The sequence below is a fragment of the Schistocerca serialis genome, chromosome 2 (assembly GCF_023864345.2).
Source record: "Schistocerca serialis cubense isolate TAMUIC-IGC-003099 chromosome 2, iqSchSeri2.2, whole genome shotgun sequence".
In the NCBI taxonomy this organism is placed as follows: domain Eukaryota; kingdom Metazoa; phylum Arthropoda; class Insecta; order Orthoptera; family Acrididae; genus Schistocerca; species Schistocerca serialis.
Window position 1 is genome coordinate 844,291,086 of NC_064639.1, and position 23,604 is coordinate 844,314,689.

General features: G+C 43.3%; 1 protein-coding gene across 1 annotated transcript in view; it reads left to right on the forward strand.

The window, feature by feature from the left end:
- The window catches only part of LOC126456455 (uncharacterized), a 478,332-nt gene that overhangs the window by 15,362 nt on the left and 439,366 nt on the right, over positions 1-23,604 (forward strand). Inside the window, exons 3-4 of the mRNA XM_050092205.1 lie at positions 13,065-13,178; positions 21,176-21,380. Of these exons, the coding sequence (XP_049948162.1) occupies positions 13,065-13,178; positions 21,176-21,380 (319 nt within the window). The remainder of the gene's footprint in view (positions 1-13,064; positions 13,179-21,175; positions 21,381-23,604) is intronic.

Here is a 23,604-nt window from a genome sequence, read left to right on the forward strand (position 1 = left end):
CATTGACCAGACGTTTTCAGTTGGTGAGAGATCTGGAGAATGTGCCGGCCAGGGCAGCAGTCGAACATTTTCTGTATCCAGAAAGGCCCACACAGGACCTGCAACATGCGGTCGTGCATTATCCTGCTTAAATGTAGGATTTCTCAGGGATCGAATGAGGGGCAGAGCCACGGGTCGTAACACATCTGAAATGTAACGTCCACTGTTCAAAGTGCCGTCAATGCGAACCAGAGGTGACCGAGACGTGTAACCAATGGCACCCCATACCATCACGCCCGATGATACACCAGCATGGCGACGACGAATACACGCTTCCAATGTGTGTTCACAGCGATGTCGCCAAACACGGATGCGGCTATCATGATGTGAAACGTCCCCTTTGAACAACAATACACGACTGTCCTTTACCTGACACACAATATTTTTTAGCGCAACGCAATCTGACTTTCAAAAAAATCCCTACAAAAGAATGGCCCTGACTAACATTAACCTATACGTTTCACAAATCACTTACCTCACAAAAATCTTCGCTGCTCAAGCTACTGCAATACAGCGAGCGCCACTAATGCTAGCTTGATATCATCATATATAAATATAGCAGTTCATGACAAATTTCAAAACTCCGCCATCTCTCTCCCCACATCCACCACTGCTGGCGGCTCACCTCCAACTGCGCAACGCTACGCGCTGTTCACATCCAGCTGCCTAACACTACAATGGCGAGTATTACAACAATGCAAAGCAGCCACAGACTGCACACAGCACAGCCAGTGATTTTCATACAGAGGTGGCGTTACCATAAAAAAACCTAAACAGCCTACTTACATAGCCCCCATGCTCCCCACAAAAAATTTTACAAATTTTTTTTTGGGCAGTGGCCAATAATGATTTGATAAAATTTTTCATAATTACAATAACAAAGAAATCAAATGCACACACTTATTGATACAATGTTGGTCAAAAGCTAAAATTTTCTCACAGTCCATAAAGATAGTCCTGATCATTCATCATAATAGTAATTACAGTTTCTCATTAGTAAAAGAAATTGCACATAGAAGTAGTGGATTTCCATACAGTCTTGAAGAAGTAGTGTTGTCCTTCCAACGGAAAGACAGTGCTGACTCTTGACATGCTGACAGGTAATGGGCCACAATGGAGCAAACGCACAGCAGAGTCATTCGAAGTTTTGATGAATATTGGTAGGTAGGTCATCACAGAGCAGACCCACCGTAGTCCTGGTAGAGATTACGATATTGGTGGGCCACCAGAGGTGCAGACCCACTGCAGTCCTTGTAGAAATAATGGTATTGATGGATCATCAAAGATGTAGACCCACTGTAGTCCTTGTAGAGATAATGGTATTGGTGGGCCACCAGAGGTGCAGACCCACTGTAGTCCTTGTAGAGATAATGGTCAGCAGCCATCTGTTGCGACTGTGCAGGTGCACAATCACCATCGAAGAGTCTTGCAGAGAATATAGCAAGTCCATAAACCACCACTTGTGCACTCACAAAGTGTTTGGAATTGTCCTTAGAACCAGCAATGCTGTTATCCAGTCCCTTGCTGAGTTATTAACACACGTGCAAACACTAACAGTCCCAACTTCTCACATATTGTCCATATACTATGACCAACAGAAACGTGTGCAGTGAAATGTAACTAACAAGTTAATAATATCATGAACTGGTGACAATTACAATTTTATAACATAAGAATACAATAACAAAGGTACAAAATACATCATTAAAAACATAACAATACAGATAACATTTGTAGTACCGGCTTTACAACAGAATAGAAATAAACATATACATCAGTGGAATTATGACATGAGTACATACATGAAAGATCACAATAACTTTTGAAACATCAACTTCACACATGAGCATTAAACAGAACAGAATTAATAATGTCTAACATCTTTACAAAGTAAATAACATAGTATCAGAAAAATTCTACAATGTAACTCATATCCGCTAAACACATAAAGACAGGAAAAACACAAATATACAAGAGTACACAAACACATAGCAGAATAACACAAGAGAAAAGGGCAGGGTTTGTTTTCAGTGTAACATTTGGTACTGCAGTCCAACCTAAAACTTCATTCCATAGATCTTTCGTCTTATTTCAAAATTTGTTTCCACCAAAAAAATCCTATCAAAGCATGCTTTCTGTATTTATATGTTCACATATTTCTTACCTCATTATTTATTTCCAAGAAAATCCTACGTAAACCTGTTGTCCCTAAACCCTACTTTTTTGCTCATATCCTCTTTCAAAATACTTTTTTTGGCCAAACCATTTTCTTATAGCTTCTCAATGCATTTCTTCCAATTCATCACATCTCGTTCTCTCATATAGCCTACCCCATCTTAAGCTAACTTAAATCTACTGAGCTCAGATGCTAAACTAAGGGACGAGGCAATGCAGCAGCACAAAACAATTAACACAAGCAGCAATGACAAAAAATACAGATTGGCAAAGCTAGCAGCAGCAAATGTAATAACTTATATCAAAACATGACATAGCTCAAGCAGAAAAAAATATTACACTAAAAATGGCCATGTCTAATACCTATGTCACATCTTAACACTAGAGTGATGCATCACAATTTATTCTACAAAAGAAATTACCAAGTACTTGAAAAGAAAATTATGAATGCAGTTCCTGTGAAGGTAAATGTCGCTTTGTGCTCCCTCATTTTTTTGAAAAAAATTATTATATACTCGATCTGTAGACAGAAAATATTTATATTAGTACATCTATAAAATTTTATTTTAACCAATGCTGCAGTGCAGCTAGAAACTAGATATCAAATGAAATAAGCAACTATGTACAAAGCAAAGCGTAAGAACATCGTTCAATAGTCATGTGGCATTTCATAAGTAGTAAAAAAATCTCTCATCTAGAAAGACAGTAGTCATAGTCAGGTGTGTAGACAAACTATTTCTTGTCATTTCATTAGGCATTTCAGTAAATATCAGAAAGTACGATATGTTTCCAAGTAATTAGCGTGTCGGATTTGCGATGCTTTCTCTAAAGGAATGACAATGGCCAGGATAATGGCCTCCCTTTTTTTTTCCTTCCTGGGCTCTGAAAGGCACGCGCCAATGGCCCTCTCTCCAGGCGTCCGAAACAGCTGGGTGCCCACGACGCATTACGTGCAGGTGGTCACTTAACTTTCTTACGGAAATATTTACGACAGCAGTTTCCGCTACAGTGACAGTCTCACATAAAAATATTTCACAGGTCAAGAATTAGCGTTGCAAATCTGTAGAAAGAATTACAGCAATGGAATGTCCAAATAAAATATTCGTCAGCATTGTGATACAGTCACGCATTTACGCACATTTCATAACTCTTAAAGTACGATTCTTGGTTTCCAACATACTTCTTATTCCTCATATACGGTAGCAACATCTTATTGATCATAAACATATCTCAACAGCATAGTACACATCATCGTCGTAATAATAACATCATAACACCTCAGTCAAATCTCAAAATCGTCGTAGCTTCCTCCAATAATTTCAAAACCTAAAAAAAATTCTCTGCTCATTTCAATAGTGTCATCTACCTCAAACGTACTTTAAAATCATGCTCCCTTACCAAATACATCATTCAAAGCTCTCATAGTATCACAATGATTCCGAAAAAATATGAACAGTTTACAAAGTACAGACAAAATACAGTTTCAAAGCAGCCACAGACTGCACACAGCACAGCCAGTGATTTTCATACAGAGGTGGCGTTACCATAAAAAAACCTAAACAGCCTACTTACAGATGCTGTAAACAGAACCTGGATTCATCGGAAAAAATCATTTTTGCCATTCGTGCACCCAGGTTCATCGTTGAGTACACCATCGCAGGCGCTCCTGTCTGTGATGCAGCGTCAAGGGTAATCGCAGCCATGGTCTCCGAGCTGATAGTCCATGCTGTTGCAAACGTCGTTGAACTGTTCGTGCAGATGGTTGTTGTCTTGCAAACGTCCCCATCTGTTGACTCAGGAATCGAGACGTGACTGCACGATCCGTTACAGCCATACATATAAGATGCCTGTCATCTCGACTGCTAGTGATACAAGGCCGTTGGGATCCAGCACGGTGTTCCGTATTACCCTCCTGAACCCACTGATTCCATATTCTGCCAATAGTCACTGGATCTCGACCAACGCGAGCAGCAATGTCGCGATACGATAAAGCGCAATCGCGATAGGCTACAATCCGACCTTTATCAAAGTCGGAAACGTGATGGTACGCATTTCTCCTCCTTACACGGGGCATCACAACAACGTTTCACCAGGCAACGCTGGTCAACTGCTGTTCGTGTATGAGAAATCGGTTGGATACTTTCGTCGTGTCAGCACGTTATAGGTGTCGCCACCGGCGCCAACTTTGTATGAATGCTCTGAAAAGCTAATCATTTGCATATCACAGCATCTGCTTCCTGTCGGTTAAATTTCGCGTCTGTAGCACGTCATCTTCGTGGTGTAGCAATTTTAATGGCCAGTAGTGTAGTATATAAGTTCAACGTTATTTCGCTATACGTTGGAAAACATTGGCTTAGTAATCTTTTACGGACATGGATAGATAAATGGAAAACCAAAATACAAATTAAAAATAATAATCATGTTTTGAATATGGAATGCAAAAGTGTGAAGGCGCGACCCACTCCACTGGGCCAGCACTCCGGTTGATCTACTTACTGGCTTGAAGGTACGCACGGCACCTCTAAGGCTTTGACCGTCGTTTTCCAAGAAACGGTCGAATATTTACGGATAAACCGACATACGTGTTCCCACATTTCCTTATTTTGACTCTCCTTCCGCTGAGCGAAGTTTCTGGGAAATTTTTTGCAGTTTAAAATCTGGTTTCCAAACCATTTTGAAGTTTTCCAGTGTCTTCATGTCTCTTAGTTATATATATAACCTTCTTAAACAAAGTGTTAGCAATGATTCAGTTATGCACTGTACGGAAGTGCACCAAGCGGCTTTCCTTTTCATTCCTTCTCCCAAGTCCATGTTCTCCTGCTTCTCTTCTGTTTTTCAACTGCCGAATTCCAGTCTCCCATACCTGTACAACTTTCGACTTTGTTAACTATCTATATAAATTATTTGATCTTATCATGCAATGTTTCAATCTCTTCATCATCTGCGGAGCTAGTAGGCGTGTAAACTTGTACTACTGTGGCGTGTATGGGTTTTGTGTATATTTTGGCTGCATAATGTATTAACTAAAGTTGGTAATAAAGAATGGAAATGGAAAAATTAACACCGACTAGCTGTTTAAAGAGGGTACAGTAAAGAAACATAGGGAATATTTAGTAGAATAAGAGTCCCGTCGCTATTTTCTCGTCAGGTATGGTGTGCTCCGAAGGGCTTCAAGCCATCAATCTCTGATCAACATCACTGGTATTGACACAAGACGTTCCTGGCGATTCACGGCGTCACTGAAATCATTAAGTCGTTGTGTCGCAGGAGAAGATACTTCCATGTTTTTGAGGCATCCTGTACGTCCGCACAAGTCAAGTCATTCGACATGAATAGAGAAAATGGTTCAAATGGCTCTAAGTGCTATGGGACTTAAAATCTGAGGTCATCAATCCCCTAGACTTAGAACTACTTAAACCTAACTAACCTAAGGAGATCAAACACATCCCTGCCCGAGGCGGGATTCGAACCTGCGACCGTAGCGGCAGCGCGGATAAGTAGGGATTCAGTTGGTATTCCGGACAATGGAATGAGAGCAAAAGCATTCTGGTCCCACTCCACATTGACCTTAGATTGACCCTGACTTCCCCTTTTGACCTCTCTCTTCCGCTCCCTCCTCGTTATCCTTCGTCTCTTACATTTCTATTACACCTCCACCTTCGCTATCCCATCCCTCGTTCTGCCTTCCCCCTGTCCTTTCCAACACCATACCCCTTCCTAAACCACAGTCACCCGTCATAGCCTCACATCGCCCTCCACTTCCCTCCACGTATTTTATATTTAATATCTGTGCATTACGCTAATCAGAGAGCTCCTAAGCCAACTGCATCACACATATTTAGCTCGCCCAGTCATACTCCAGCACTTTACTGCCATATTAGCATATTGGCTCACATAACCACATTTGTCGACTCCCCCCACTGGAGGTAGGTCAGTCAGAGAGCTTCATGTGGCGAGAATGGGTGAGCAGGCATGGCATCATTATCCTCCAGCCTACGTGTAGCCATATACTTACAAATGCTCTCTCTGAAAGCTATCATGTGATACATTTATTTAACCTGATCTGATTAGGGTTATCAGGCCCCCACTTACATCGGACCAGCATTTCACACATACAGTACTTTTTTACATCATAGTTACCAAAGAAATAATAATTTCAATGTGATAAATGGTATTAAGATAATATCAGTATGTGTATAGATAATGTGAGTAAATAACACTGACTATGAACTAATAAAGTTAAGACTGGCAGTACTTGTACTACTGCTATTGCTGCCACTAATAATAATAATAATAATAATAATAAATGAGATTTTCGCTCTTCAGCGGAGTGTGTGCTGTTATGAAACTTTTCCTGGTAGATTAAAACTGTGTGCCGGACCGAGACCAACTCGGGACCTGTGCCTTTGGTGGGCAAGTGCTCGACCATCGTTTTTTTATTTTTTATTTTTTTATCGTTTTGTTCGGTATTGTTCGGTGCGTTTGGTCTGAGCGGACGTCATCACAAGATATCCGTTCAAGGTGATCCTTGTTTCCTTTAATCAGTTTTTTTATTAGAGAGGGCGAACAGCCCTCTGACCGAACACGCTAATCTACCGTGCCGGTACCATCTGAGCTACCCAAGCACGACTCACGCTCCCTTCTCACAGCTTTACTTCCTCCAGTACCTCGTCTCTTACCTTCCAAACTTCACAGAAGCTCTCCTACTAGGTTCTGAAGGAGCCTTTTCATTGCTTCATTAACTAACTAGCCTAATACATGAGGACGCTTAAACTTCCATGGTTTGAAGAACCATGCTCATTAACAAAAACTACACCAGTGTGTACGAGAAATTGTAAGTATTCTTATCATTAATTATTAATTACGTAAAGCACAACAAACTACAACTCTTTAAATAAAAATTTTGCTTTCATAAGCAGTCCTTTAACCTACTCAAAAATATAACTGGCTGTGCAAATGACAACACAGCATTAAACTCAAGTTCAACCACTTTCTCATAATAAATTAGGAGATTCGGAATTAAATTGATTAGGATAGGATTCCTGTCGAGGTTTGTGATTTGGGATAATCACGGGGTTTTTAGCGACACCACAATTATTATTATAAAATCAACCAAATTTCACAAATGCCTGGTCCATTTACAGAGTGCCAAATACAAAGCAATTTAGTGGAAGGCTGCTGGCACTGGTGGGGTAATTTGCAGTGGCTGTTAACCTGGCGACGATTCAGTCATGGCAATACTGTTGGCGTCGCCCTATTACTGATCTTCTTGGCGTCGAAATAATATTTTTATAGGGCCAAAAACCATGCCATGGTAATGGTATAACCAAATGCAGCTTCCGAGGCCCATTAATACTGCCCCTAAGCTCATCTGGCCTCAAAACTCCAGGAATATGAGCCACAATGATCCGGTACTGCTAGCGAGGTGTTAACCACAGTACTGCTCAGCCCAGACTCCTTACCCGTCACAAAGGACGAGTTGCCACCTGCGTGCCAACCACACCTTTTCCGCTTCGCCAGGTTACTTCCATAGCTGCAGGCCTTCCCCACATACTTTACATTCAACCCTATGTTCCCTAACTATGGGCCAAGTCATTTACAGTATATTACATAACAGTTATTCCATTAGTTATTTAAATTCACAAGCATAATTTAAACATCGTTCAAAAGTTTCACATAACTGAAACATGTATACATATTCAAAAAGTTTCCGTGATAGATACAACATTTTACAAAAGCAACACTACAAACTTACATAGAAATATAGATACAGGTACAAATAGGTCAAAAATAGGTGTTATAATGTGTCTCGCTGGTTTGATCTATGTTCAATGTTCGTATGTTTGGTGTCTACTGTCCTTCTTCATGTGTTACGTCCTCGATGTCGGTGCTGGAGGAGTCCTAAGTACTAGACTCCCCATCTGAACTAACCTAGTCATTTCTCTGACTACTGCTACGATGCCTGTAACATCTCATTTGTTTATAGATCGGTTGTTCTGTCTTGGAGATGTGATCTCTTAGACCATTTAGTTGTTCCATTTGTGTGAGTCCCAGAGTGTGTGTTGTCGTGTTTCTGTTGTGATTTCTGTTATACTTCGCCATGCGTGTGACTACCGCTCATGAGCTCAGAGGACCCATGTTCACTGCATTGACAGATGCCATCCGCAGAAATTAAGAAGTGCTCTAGGTGCACTGGATGTGGGCCATGCCATGTGCCTTTCAGTAATATATATGTTTCCTTGTGTGCTACAGTTGTTAGTTTGTGTTGAAGTAATTTTGTATAATGTTTAGGATACCACTGCCGTTGTTCATTTGTGATGATCGGTTGTGTGTGGAAACCACTACTAACACATCATTGGTGTATGCCATGACCTTGTCGGTGGTTGCGTCCTCGTCTAAGAGATGCAAGTGGGCCACGATTGCGATGTCCCACAAGACAGGTCCGCAAATGCAGCCTTTTGGGCATCCCTTTGTGATATTTTTTACTACTTCCCGGTTTTCCACCCGCCGGTCTTCCACTCCGTTTATGCAGTAATCGAGAAAACTGTTGGACAGGGATGAGCGTAGCTGAACGTCATTCAGTCGAGCAAACAATTCAGACCACCAAAGATTATCCAAGGTGCCATAAATGTCAATTAATATAGCGATAGCATTCTTAAGTTGAATGTGCACTATTATGTTCTCTGGGCCCATACTGAAGGGGGCTAAGGCCCTAGAGTTCTACAAGTTCCTGTAGGCGGTACGTAGGAGCCATTCTCGCACCTTAGCTAGGGAGTTGATGAGGGATACAGGTCTATAGAACACAGGTTCTGATGGTTCTTTGCTTGCAAATTTTTTTATGGTAACAGTATTGGCTGTTTTCCATGATTCAGGCTCCCTCCCAAGCCTCAGAGCGTTTGCCAGCTAAGATGTTATTAGCCAATGCTGCCGTCTCTCGTGCAAACGGGATTGTGACGATTTTAGTTATGTATTCCCTGTCTAGTTCATCTCTTAGTCTTTGTTTTGGTACTGTGTCCGTCGTGGATCATCGTCTGGTAGGAGATTGTTACGCAGAAATTGTACTCTGTTTCTCCATCCTTAGGGGATGGTACCAGTATTCTCCCTTAACGCGGCCAGAACTAAGGGAGACTTTATGTTTCTAGCCAATATTTTATGTGGTTAACCCAAAGTGTCAGTTTTTAATTACAATGGTACTTGTTCCTCCCAGTTCTTTCTTCTTGCCTCGTGAACTTTTTCTTGAATAACACTTTTGCGTCTCTGTAGTTCTGTGGTCTGATCTGTCTCTTTCTGGCTGTGATTGTCCCGTGCTAACGTCTGCTTTTCTGTCTTGTGTCCTGTCTGAGTCTGGTTACTTCAGTGCTCAAGGGTGCTGTAGCCCTATGCCTATGTGTTACACACGGTTTAGCAACATTTTGCGCTGTTTTAATTTATGTGCCCTGTAGTCAGTGCTCCCAGTAATGTCTAAATCTAATTCCCGCTATACGTGGGTCCTTAATTTACCCATAAGCTTTACCGAGTACAAATCGGTTGTATGTGGCGTGGTCCGTTGAACATCTATGAGGATGATGTTTTGGTCGCTGGTTGTGGCGTGTGGTATGACTAGCCAAGTCATTTTCATACTAATGCATGTGGCGTTGCCTAATGTGATGTCGAAGTTTATCGTTCCGCCACCACATCCTATATATCTTCGCGGATGGTCTCCTTTGTATAACACAAATAAATTAGTTCTCAGTACGGTCTCGTTAACAATTTGTCCTCTGTCATCAATTCTGTCTGCATTTCAGAGCATTGATCTGGCATTCGTATCTTTTATTTTTCGCCTAATGAGCTACATCTCCGAACGTTTCTGCATATGGTACTATGGACTGTGGATATTGAGCGCACAGTGACGATAGCACCCAGATGTGTCCACCACTGTGTGCCTCAATTGTCGCAAGATGCCTATTGCAGAGTTGTCTGAGCTTGATGAGGCTGATGTTTCTATTGACAACAGTAAATGCAGCCATGGAATTGTGGACTTCGATGATTGCTGTTGCACGTCGTGAGAGATAGATCGTTGTTCATTTTTCGTATACAGTTTCTGCAAACATAGAATGTCATCTTTGAGTTCGTTGATGAGTGTTAATAGGTTTGCGCCCACTACACTGCTTCTCATTGTGTTTAGCTGCAGGAACCTCAGAGGAGTATCGTGTACACGAAGCATTTTGTTCCTATTTTTTACGGGTCATAGAAGACCCTGCCATAAGCTCTGACCATGTCTTTGTATATCATCTCAATGTTAAACTTCACTTGCTTTTCCAATTGCATAAATATGAAACTAGTTCGTGGAGTTCGGGAGAACCTGTTGGTAAGTTTTCCGTGCGCATCAACATTCGGTCCGTCAGTTCCGTTCTGGTGAGCAGATTGAGACTCCCTTTGGGTTAGATTGACGGATGCGAAACCGGAGCGCAGTTTGACACATGTCCCTATGTTTCAGCCTGCTTAATTTTAAGTTGGGTCCCAGTGTTTCATAATCCTATATGACTGCCGTTCTCTTTGTATGTTGATGTCCGTGTATGTTGTTGTGTCGCTGCATTTTTCGACTCCACAGTCGTGTAGCTGGTCAGTGCATTAGTCAAGAATTTGTCGTTATCTAACACAGTTAGACTTCTCTTCGCAATTTCATTTTGTTTGTCTCGCGCTGCTTATCGTGAGATTATTTTTCGCAACTGCATTGCTGCATTGTTGACAGTCTTATCATCATTCAGCTCATCATTGTTCATTGTTTGCCTTTTCATCTTTGACGGAGAAGTTTTCTTAGTATGGTACCGTGTAATGCCGCAAAAAAGAATAAAATAAAATAAAATAAAAAAGTTCTTGCTGATTAGCAGAGCCAGAAGAAGATCACTTCCATATTAGGTGCATTATGCTGCCACCTACTGCCAGGTACCTCAGCAGTCATTAGACATCGTGAGGGAGCAAAATGCGGCGCTCCGCGGAACTCAAGGACTTAGAACGTGATAGGGTGATTGAGTGTCACCTGTGTCATACGTCTGTACGCGAGATTTTCACACTCCTAAGCATCCCTAGGTCCACTGTCTCCGATGTGATGGTGAAGTGGAAAAGTGAAGGGACACGCACAGCATAAAAGCGTACAGGCCTACCTCGTCTGTTGACTGACAGAGACCGCCGACAGTTCAAGAAGGCCGTAATGTTTAACAGGCAGACATCGTTCCAGACCATCACACAGGAATTCCAAACTGCGTCAGGATCCACTGCAAGTAATTTGACAGTTAGGCGGGAGGCGAGAAAATTTGGATATCATGGTCGAGCGGCTGCTCATAGGCCACATATCACTCCGGTAAATGCCAAATGACGCCTCGCTTGGTGTAAGGAGAGTAAACATTGGACGATTGGACAGTGGAAAAACTTTCTGTGGAGTGACGAACCACGGTATACAGTGTGGCGATTCGATGGCAGTGTGTGGGTATGGCGAATGCCCGGTGGACGTCATCTGCCACCGTATGTAGTGCCAACAGTAAAATTCGGAGGCTGTGGTGTTATGATGTGGTCCTGTTTTTCATGAAGGGCGCTTGCACCCCTTGTTCTTTTGCGAGGCACTATCTCACCACAGGCCTACATTGATGTTTTAAGCAACTTCTTGCTTCCTGCTGTTGAACAGCAATTCGGGGATGGCGTCTGCATCTTTCAACACGATCGAGCACCTGTTCATAATGGACGGCGTGTGGCAGAGTGTTTACACGAGAATAACATCCCTGAAATGGACTGACCTGCACAAAGACCTGACCTGAATCCTATAGAACACATTTTAGATGTTTTGGAACGCCGACTTTGTATCAGGTCTCACAGACCGACATCGATACCTCTCCTCAGTGCAGCACTCCGTGAAGAATGGGCTGCCATTCCCCAAGAAACTATCCAGCACCTGATTGAACGTATACCTGCGAGAGTGGAAGCTGTCGTCAAGGGTAAGAGTGAGCCAACACCACCAGCACTACCGATGGAGGGCGCCACGAACTTGTAAGTCATTTCTCAGTTGTGTGTCCGGATTCTTTTGATCACGTTGTGTAGCTGTATGAAGGTGCGTTATTCATAACTACCGTTTTCACGTCAGTACAGACACTTCATCGTGTTTTTAATGGTTATATTTCCATCTACATTATGGAAATGTAACCATTATAAACCTGGACACGCGTCTATAGTGAGATGAAGACGATAGTTGCGAATAAAGCACCTTCATACAGCTATGCGACTTTTGGAAACCCCTCATTAAATTTTTAATTAGTATACTTTTTACGATAATTTGAATGGCTATTGAGTGTTGAGTGTTTTTATTGTTATTCAGAATGATATCTGTAATGTTATTGTCTACGATGGGTGTGTCAAGGCTTGGATACCATTCAGATATAAAGGGCACTGGCTCAATGTGCATTTAGATTCCTGCTGTGTCATATACAGTATTTGGTCTGCATCTTGTTTGTTGGGACTTGTGGTTCTGTTGTGTGGTGTTGTGATTGCTCTTCAGTGTTTCCTGCCGCGTTGACGGTACCTGAGTTTCTTGTCAGGCCTTGGAACTTAATTCCTTGCATAGGCGCAAAATTTGGTGACCAGTGACAGTACCAGCTCTTCATTCCTTGCGGAACAAATACTGGCTGTGAAAATTTCATCGACCACCAGTATTCGAAGTAGCCATCTCCGAGTCGAGAGCCTACGCGCAGGCGACCTGGTTATGCGGAGGCGGGTTCTTCACGTGTCAGCGTAGCGCGTCTAGTCCTAGCAGATCAGCATGGAGAGCCGCGCACTTTAGCCCCTCCGGCCGCGCCGGCGTCACGCACGCGCTCTGCCGGCAGGAGGGCACGTGCCGCGCGGTGAAGCGGTCGTCGCTGCTGTCGGTGTGCGTGCGGCGGCGCGCCCCCAGCGACGAGAACCTGCCCGAGCTGTGCCGCCGCCCCCTGCCGCCGCCCGCCCTCCGCCGCCGCGCCGCCGCCACCGCCGCTGACGACGACGACGACGACGACGAAGACTGCACCTACCTGCGCCGCCGCCTCCGCTACCCCTGGATGCCCGAGGACGATGAGCCCGACCGCATGGTGAGTGGGCAACCAAACCAACCAAACAAGTGTCCCCTCGTCACAAGCTGACAACTAGTGAATTGTTACGGTATTACACCGAGCTGACAAAAGTCATGAGATAGCAACATGCACATATACAGATGGCGGTACCATCGCGTCCACAAGGTATAAAAGGGCAGTGCATAGGCGGAGCTGTCATTTGTACCCAGGTGATTCATGTGAAAAGGTTTCCGACTTGATTATGACCTCACGAAGGTATTAACACACTTTCAACGCGGAACAACATTGAAACTAGACGCATGGAACATTCCATTTTGGAAATCGTTATGGATTTCAGTATTCCTAGGTCCACAGCGTCAAAAGTGTGCCAAGAATGTTGAAGTTCAGGCATTCTCTCTCACCACGGACAACACGCAGTGGCCGACGACCTTCACTTAACGTCGAAGAGCAGCGTAAAGTTGTCAGTGCTAACAGACTGGCAATACTGCTTGAAATAACCACACAAATCAATGTCGGACGTACGAAGAACGTATCCGTTAGCACAGTGCGTCGAGGTCTGGCTTCAGGCTACGGCACCAAACGACTGACGCAAGTGTCTTTGCTACAGCTTGACATCGCCTGAGGCGCCTCTTCGGGGCTCGTGCCCATATAGTTTGGACCCTACAAGGCTGGAAAACCGTGTCTTGGTCAGATGAACCCCAATTTCAGTTGGTAAGAGCTGATAGTAGGATTGGAATGTAGCCCTGACCCTACGAAGTCATCGACCAAAGTTGTCAACAAGGAATTGGGCAACCTGTTGGTGGCCCTAAAATCGTGTGGTCTGTGTTTGCGTGGAATGGACTGAGTCCTCTGCTCCAACTAAACCGATCATTGACTGGAAATGGTTGTGTTCGACTACTTGGAGTCCATTTACAGCCATTCTTGTACTTCATGTTCCCAAACAACGGCGCAGTTTCTATGGATGACAATGTGCCGCGTCAGCGCTCCACTATTGTTTGCGATTGGTTTGAAGAACATTCTGCACCATTCGAGCGAATAATTTGGTCATCCAGATCTCCCGACATGAGTCCCATCGAACGTTTATGGGACATAATCGAGAGGTTAGTGCACAAAATCGCTCACTCGTAGCACTTCCGAAATTATGGACGGCTAAAGAGGCAGAATACCCCAGTATTTCTGCAGGGGACTGCCAACGACCTGCTGAGTTCATTGCGCGTCGAGTTGCTGCGCTACGCCGGACAAAACAAGGTCCGCCACAATATTAGGAGCTTTCCCATGATTTTTGTCACCTCAGTGTATTTTCGTTTTTAAAGCTATCATCAGTTATCAACAGCGGCCACCCTCCTAAGAAATTATCGAGTGTTCTCACATTGTTCCATAAAGTTTCGTATTATATACGGCATCATCTCTGTTTGTTTATAAGTTTCCCTTAAAAATTCTACCTTATGTTCTTCAGCTGTAATTCGTTGTGGCCTAACCCGTCTCAGCAGAATTTGATGGCCCCCTCAATATTTTTTACACGGTCCATCACGTAGTTAACTAAATCGACTTTTTTACATTACCAAATCGTACAATAGATTTTCTAAGATACGTAATAAACAGTTACGACCAAGTTACCAACCGGGTGATGACCGTTCTGACAGTGTGCGTTACCTTGCGCTTGTTTCTTTTAAGAATCAAATGTAAGCTAACGATACTAATTTATCCAATAAAACTACTGTCTACCTACAGTTGCTAAATATAATAATAATAATAATAATAATAACAATAAAATAGGAATATGTTACACCCGAAGGGTAACTCATTTGACTGCTAATCAGAACGTTATGGGTTCCGTGTTAGAATCCAGCCCCTGGTTAAATTCTGAATAAAAATCATCGGCAATGGCAGCCGAAGACGTCCAGCATAAGAAGTCACCCTCGTTCTGCCAACGGCCTTGTCAGAGAGGGCGGAGGAGCGGACAGGGGTTCAAAGCACTCTCTTGAAACACAATGTGTATCCACGGTGCTTGTGACCTGTAATTGAGAAAAATGTCATGATGATCTCTGCATTGGCAAAACATTCCGGTTTGCTACCCGATTCGGATCTCTGGAAGACGACTGCCAAGGAGGAGGCCGCGTTGACTCATAGTCCCGAGGTAAATGGGCATGTTTTAACTCTAATTATAATTCCTCTGCGACATGGACTCTACCAACAGTGTTAATTCAGCAAGCAGAGCTTCTATGAAGTTTTGAAAGTAGGAGGGAAGTACTGGAAAAATTGAAGCTATGATGACTGACAGTGTGTCGTGGCTGGGTAGTTCAATCAATAGGAGTATTTCAAGCGTAAGGCAGGGTTCCGAAAACCCGATCCGACAGTCTGTCCGAAAGATTCAAAACCAGTGGACATACCGCTGCATGGTTGAAGATTAATTTTTAAAACAACCCCTAGGCCGTAGCTAAGCTATTTGTGTGGGTCGTTGTTTGCTACAGGACTGATTACAAAGGCCAACGATAGAGAAACTTTTTTGCTAAAAGTACCTTATTCTTATGCTTTTTAGGGTGGGAAATCCAAATATGATATTTAAAAAAACTGTATCAACCACCATTTCTTCACATTTCAAGGTTAAATTTATTAAATTAAGCGATTTTTAAAAGAATGTAACAGCTTTTACTTAGTTAAAATAATTTAAAAGGAGGTGTAATGACTGTAGATGACGTTGGTACCACTGCCAAAAAACATTTGCTGGCAAAAAAGGTCGATTCTATTTTTGTGTTGACAGATGGTGTTTTGTTTACTGTCAGCCTAACCTCACGTTCCAGTTTCCTGTACATGTGCTCCGAACAATGTCTAATCGCGGTTGTAAAAACTCTGCTGACAATCTTTGTTACATTTGTAGTGAATTTGTCATTACAAAACACCAAAGAAACATTACAAACTTTGTGAAAAAGGTTTGTCTATCATAATTTCGATCTAAACTTGGTGATCAAGATAAATGTTGGGCGCCACATAAGGTATGTGTGTTGAAGATCTGAGAAAATGGCCCAAAAAGGACAAAAAAGCCTTTAGATTTGCTGTTCCTATTATATGGAGGGAGCCAAGAAATCATTCTGATAATTGCTACTTTTGCATTATTGATTTTACTGGTCATAATTCGAAAAACAAGAATTTAATGAGCTACCCTAACCTTCCGTCCACCATCCGACCAGTAGGGCATGTTGTAGATTTGCCGGTTCCTGAACCGCCAGATAATTGTAAATTCACTTCCAACAGAACTATTTTCTGATGTACAGTCTGATTTAGATGAACCAGATGATGATGAATTCCATTGTAATACAGAAAGTTTAGAGCCCAAATTGTTTATGGTTTGGTAAGGTATCTGTGCATAACGAAGGAAAAAGCTGAATTGCTTGGCTCTAGATTAAAAGAAAAGAACTTATTGGCAGTTGGAACCAGCATATACGTGTATAGAAGAGAGAGCAGCAATTTTCCAAGTTTTTTCAACAAGAAGGTGATTTAGCATACTGCTCAGACATTCCGAGTCAGATGAATGAGTTCGGTATTGAATACAAAAAGGAAGACTGGAGGCTCTTTATTGATTCATCCAAAATTAGTTATGGAAAAACGCTATCAAGGCCGTTGGAACATCAACATGACGGGGCAGTACTGTTGGTCACTTCACCGAGAAGTTCAGCAAGCGACTCATTGTAGAAAAAGCTGCACAAGAAGCTTCAAAGGAAAAAGAGAAAGAAAATACAAACCAATTCCAGCTGACAAGCGAAACCTCTATTAGCACATATCATTGTTTTAAGTAGCTTACTGTAAATACAAACCATGCTTATGTTGTAAGCGTTTCATAAGTTTCCCCGTTTACCGTATAGCATAGGATTTTTATACTATTTAATAAAAAGCATATTGCTCGAAAACTATGGGTGACACAAGAAACTTAAGGCTAGATTTGGATTCAGGTCATAAAAATCTATGAAGATCAGCTACCAAAGTTAACAAAGTTTTTCAAAAAAAATTTTAATTGGCCTGTGTTATTTAAAGATCTGGGTGATGAAAAGTATCTGTACAACCTTATGAAATGCGGATTTCACCAACGAATGTGACGAGATGGAAACCCAGCAATGCAATAGGAGGTGAGGAGCATAGTCTAGTGAGTAGAGAAGAGGTAACAACAGAATGGGTGAGATCAGTGATTTCTAACTTGAACTGGTGGTTGGATAGCGCAAAGTAACAAGTCACAAGCGATATAGAAATCCTTTTAATGCTGTCCAAATGGACTGTGGAGATGTGGGTGTTAAGTGGAAACATGAAGAAACAACATCAACTAAACCAAAACGATGCAGACCTCGTGTACTGGCGGACAGGACGTTGTGGAAGGTGTTTGTAGATAATCGAATGAAATGAGCGGAAACCGGAGGAAACTTTCAAAGTGTACTAGTAGTCCAGTTACGACCATGACTGCACGTAAGGTGATAAAAATAATAGGATGCAATGGTCGAGCAGCTTCTCATGAGCCACACATGTCTGCGATCAGTGCTGAATTACACTTTAGCTGGCGCAAGGAGCCACGCTACTCGACAGTTGATGACTGAAAACGAGTGATATGGAGTGAGGAATCACGCTATAACCTGTGAGAATGCCATGGAAAGACTTGCATTTGGTAGACGCCTGGTAAACGTTACCTGCCATCATCTGTAGCGCCAACAGTGAAGCATGGAGGAAGTGGAGTTACGATAGGAGGTTGTGTTTCGGAGATTAAGAGTGTGGTCACCTTATTGTGCTTGAGAAAACGCTAAATTCGGAAGAATATGAAAATATTTTACATCACTTTTATGCGTACAGTTGTGGAACAGTTCAGAGACGAAGACTGTTTGTATTAGCATGACAATGCACCCTTTCATAAAGCGGTATATGTGAGGCAGTGATTTCTGGACAATAACATTCCTGAAATGAACAGGCCCTCACAGAGTGTTAAATGAACTCAGTGTAATATCTTTGAGTTGAAGTACGAGGTTGGGTCAAATGAAAACCTTAAATTTGTAATAACAAATCGAAATTTCGCACCGTTATCCTGTAAGTTGGTAAGCGTGCTACAAACAGCGTACAGAATGGCCGGTAGGTGGCACCATAGTGCATATGCAAACATACCATCGCAGTATCAGTATAAAGAAGGCCGCCCCACTTGTGACTTGCACCAGGGAAGAACAGCGTTCTGTTATTTGGTTTTCGCGTAGCGCAGGTGTAAAACCTATTGAAATTCGTCGACGAATGAAGGTTCAGTACGGTGATGCATGTTTGTCACAGCATCAGGTCTACGAATGGAGTAGGAAGTTCGCAAATGGTGTGACCAGTGGAATATGCTCCTCGTCCAGGTCAGGCACAACGAGCTGTGACTCCACAGAACATTGCAGCAGTTGAAGCCATAGTGAAGGAAAACCGCCGAGTGACACTGAATGACATTGCAACATGTTTACAGATTAGTAAAGGGTCAGCACACCACACTGTGCACGATGTGCTCCAGTTTCACAAAGTGTCTGCAAGATGGGTGCCAAGGGAGCTGATTCCTGAAATGAGAGAACGACGTGTTGATGCTTGTGAAGAACTTCTTCGGCGCTTTGAACGAGAAGGTTATGGCTTCCTTGCAAGAATCGTTACTGGGGACGAAACCTGGGTTCACTTCCACCAGCCGGAAACGAAGAGAGCGAGCAAGGAATGGAGTCATTCCTCACCACCAAAACCAAAGAAGTTTCAAACAGAACCATCAGCAGGGAAGGTTATGCTCACACTCTTTTGGGACGAAAAAGGCGTAATTTTGGAGCATTACATGCCTAGAGGGACCACTGTCACCAGTGCATCATACACAGATCTCCTAAAAAGTCATGTGACTCCTGCAATCAAATCAAAGCGACGTGGATTGCTGTCAGCAGGTGTCCTTTTGCAACATGACACTGTCCATACAAAAGTTGCAACAATCACAGACCTGCATTTTGAGTGTCTTCCTCGTCCACCATACTCACCAGACCTTGACCCAAGTGATTTCCATATGTTTGGTCCGCTCAAAGACGCAATTGGAGGAAAGAAGTTCCGTTCTGATGAAGAGGTACGCCCACGCGGTGCATGAGTGGTTGCGCGGACTACCAAAAGAATTTTTTTCTAAAGGAATTTATACACTTTGTACGCGCTGGAGGACTTGGATTGAGCGTGGGGGAGATTATGTTGAAAAGTGATACAGCTTTGTACCACTGCTGCACAATAAATAATATTTAAAAAATTATTTAAGGTTTTCATTTGACTCACCTTCGTAGATTGTAGTCTTTGCTCCAGACCCCAGAGTACAACATCACTACCTTCTCTCTGTATGTTCATCTTTTCATAGGTGATTCCGGGACTCGGCTGTTCGATACAGGATGTCAAAACAAACACCTTTCAGCCGTCTATTTTCGAAACTTATTTTATTTGGCTACCAGTTTCGGCGATTTACTACGCCATCTTCACGCCACTGAGCGACGTGTAGGAAGATTCCAGCTCGGTTATGATCAAAACAGGGGCAAGCAATATTGGTATGAGTAGATTTCTGCTTGTTATAGTGATCACTATGTTGTTGTTGTTGTGGTCTTCAGTCCAGAGACTGGTTTAATGCAGCTCTCCATGCTACTCTATCCTCTGCAAGGTTCTTCATCTCCCAGTACCTATTGCAACTTACATTCTTCTGAATCTGTTTACTGTATTCATCTCTTGGTCTCCCTCTACGATTTTTAACGTCCACGCTGCCCTCCAATGCTAAACTGGTGATCCCTTGATGCCTCAGAATATGCCTTACCAACTGATCCATTCTTCTAGTCAAGTTGTGCCACAAATTTCTGTTCTCTCCAATTCTATTCAATACCTCCCCATTAGTTATGTGATCTACCCATCTAATCTTCAGCATTCTTCTGTAGCACCACATTTCGAAAGCTTCTATTCTCTTCTTGTACAAACTATTTATCGTCCACGTTTCACTTCCGTACATGGCTAACTCCATACAAATACTTTCAGAAACGACTTCCTGACACTTAAATCAATACTCGATGTTAACAAATTTCTCTTCTTCAGAAACGCTTTCCTTGCCATTGCCAACCTACATTTTATATCCTCTCTACTTCGACCATCATCACTTATTTTGCTCCCGAAATAGCAAAACTCATTTACTACTTCAAGCCTCTCATTTCCTAATCTAATTCCCTCAGCATCACCCGACTTAATTCGACTACATTGCATTATCCTCGTTTTGCTTCTGTTGATGTTCATCTCACTATAACAAGCAGAAATCTACTAATACCAGTATTGCTTGCGCCTGTTTTGATCATAACCGAGGTGGAATCTTCCTACACGTCGGTCAGAGACCTGAACATGGCGTAGTAAATCGCCGAAACTGGTAGCCAAATTAAATAAGTTTGGAAAATAGACGGCTGAAAGGTGTTTGATTTGACATCACTAACTTCTCTGGTTTCCGCTCTTGAATTCGATTGGGCTTCCATTCCTCCACACACCCTCGGACACCTCACTGAAAGTATTCCTGGCAGAGTTCAAGCCATCTTAAAGGCTAAGGGTGGATATTCACCATATCAATGTGCGCTAATAGGTACTGTTAATCAATTGGGAAAGCATTTTTTCAAAGATTTTGTCTAGATGTTTCAAGTAAACTGGTTTTTCGGAACCATGTAAGAAAAAAATAGCCCGCCTGTACTGTGCTGTACTGTACGCGCCCGCTGCCGCCCTGCCACCTGTTGCCTTGCGCGCAGGAGCGGCGGCCCATCCGGCCCGGCGTGAGCTCCGACTCGGAGGCGGAGTGCGACGGCCCGGCGGCGCTGCCGCTGTCGCCGGCGGCGCGCTGCCCGCACCACGGCCTGCAGCTGCCGCTGCCGCCGCCCCCGCCGCCGCCGGCGCAGGCGCACCCCTCCGGCCGGCCGCACAAGCACGTCAGCTTCGCGCGCTCGCACACGCTCACCTCGTTCGACGTGGGCAGCTGCAGCCTGGCGCGCTCCAGGGAGCGCCTCGTCGACGGCAAGGAGCGCGCCGCCATCAGGCCGCAACCGCCCGCGGACGGGCCCAAGGTGGTCGTGCTCGGTGAGTAGCGCGGACCGCCACCACTTGCACCGGTCGCGTTTTACACCGTACAGTGTACAATAGATTGCAGTGCAATAAAGCGCCTGGGGTGGATGAAATTAAGTCGTAACTCATCAAATACAGTGGCTACACAGGATAATTGAAATGGCGTGGGAGTCGGGACAGGTTCCATCGAAAAAGACGATCGTGTGAAACCCAGCTCGCGCTATTCGTCCACGAGACTCAGAGGGCCATAGACACGGGTTCCCAGGTAGATGCCGTGTTTCTTGACTTCCGCAAGCCGAGAGAACTCTTCCGAAGTAAGAGTGATTTCAGGTGTGCCGCAGCGGAGTGTCGTAGCACCGTTGCTATTCACAATATACATAAATGACCTTGTGGATGACATCGGAAGTTCACTGAGGCTTTTTGCGGATGATGCTGTGGTATATCGAGAGGTTGTAACAATGGAAAATTGTACTGAAATGCAGGAGGATCTACAACGAATTGACGCATGGTGCAGGGAATGGCAACTGAATCTCAATGTAGACAAGTGTAATGTGCTGCGAATACATAGAAAGAAAGATCCCTTATCATTTAGCTACAATATAGCAGGTCAGCAACTGGAAGCAGTTAATTCCATAAATTATCTGGGAGTACGCATTAGGAGTGATTTAAAATGGAATGATCATATACAGTTGATCGTCGGCAAAGCAGATGCCAGACTGAGATTCATTGGAAGAATCCTAAGGAAATGCAATCCGAAAACAAAGGAAGTAGGTTACAGTACGCTTGTTCGCCCACTGCTTGAATACTGCTCAGCAGTGTGGGATCCGTACCAGATAGGGTTGATAGAAGAGATAGAGAAGATCCAACGGAGAGCAGCGTGCTTCGTTACAGGATAATTTAGTAATTGCGAAAGCGTTACGGAGATGATAGATAAACTCCAGTGGAAGACTCTGCAGGAGAGACGCTCAGTAGCTCGGTACGGGCTTTTGTTGAAGTTTCGAGAGCATACTTTCACCGAGGAGTCAAGCAGCATATTGCTCCCTCCTACGTATATCTCGCGAAGAGACCATGAGGATAAAATCAGAGAGATTAGAGCCCACACAGAGGCGTACCGACAATCCTTCTTTCCACGAACAATACGAGACTGGAATAGAAGGTAGAACCGAAAGAGGTACTCAAGGCACCCTCCGCCACACACCGTCAGGTGGGTTGCGGAGTATGGATGTATATGTAGATGTAAACTGGACGAAAGCAGTAATCACACCAATCTTTAAACATGGAAACAGAAGAGATTGTAACAACTACAGAGGTATCTCTTTAATCAGCGTTGTGGGTAAAATCTTCTCAGGTATTGTTGAAAGGAAAGTGCGACTATTAGTTGAGGACAAATTGGATGAAAATCAGTGTGGGTTTAGGCCTCTTAGAGGTTGTCAGGACCAGATCTTTAGCTTACGGCAAATAATGGAGGAGTGTTACGAGTGGAACAGGGAACTGTATCTATGCTTTATAGATCTAGAAAAGGCATATGACCGGGTTCCTAGGAGGAAGTTATTGTCTGTTCTACGAGATTATGGAATAGGAGGCAAACTTTTGCAAGCAATTAAAGGTCTTTACATAGATAATCAGGCAGCAGTTAGAGTTGACGGTAAATTGAGTTCATGGTTCAGAGTAGTTTCAGGGGTAAGACAAGGCTGCAACCTGTCTCCACTGCTCGTATTATTCATGGATCATATGTTGAAAACAATAGACTGGCTGGGTGAGATTAAGATATGTGAACACAAAATAAGCAGTCTCGCATTTGCGGATGACTTAGTTGTGATGGCAGATTCGATTGAAAGTTTGCAAAGTAATATTTCAGAGCTAGATCAGAAATGTAAGGACTATGGTATGAAGATTAGCATCTCCAAAACGAAAGTAATGTCAGTGGGAAACAGATATAAACGGATTGAGTGCCAAGTAGGAGGAACAAAGTTAGAAAAGGTGGGCGGTTTCAAGTACTTAGGATGCATATTCTCCCAGGATGGCAACATAGCGAAAGAACTGGAAGCGAGGTGTAGCAAAGCTAATGCAGTGAGCGCTCAGCTACAATCTACTCTCTTCTGCAAGAAGGAAGTCAGTACCAAGACTAAGTTATCTGTACACCGTTCAATCTTTCCACCAACTTTGTTGTATGGGAGCGAAAGCTGGGTGGATTCGGGTTACCTTATCAATAAGGTTGAGGTTATGGATATGAAAGTAG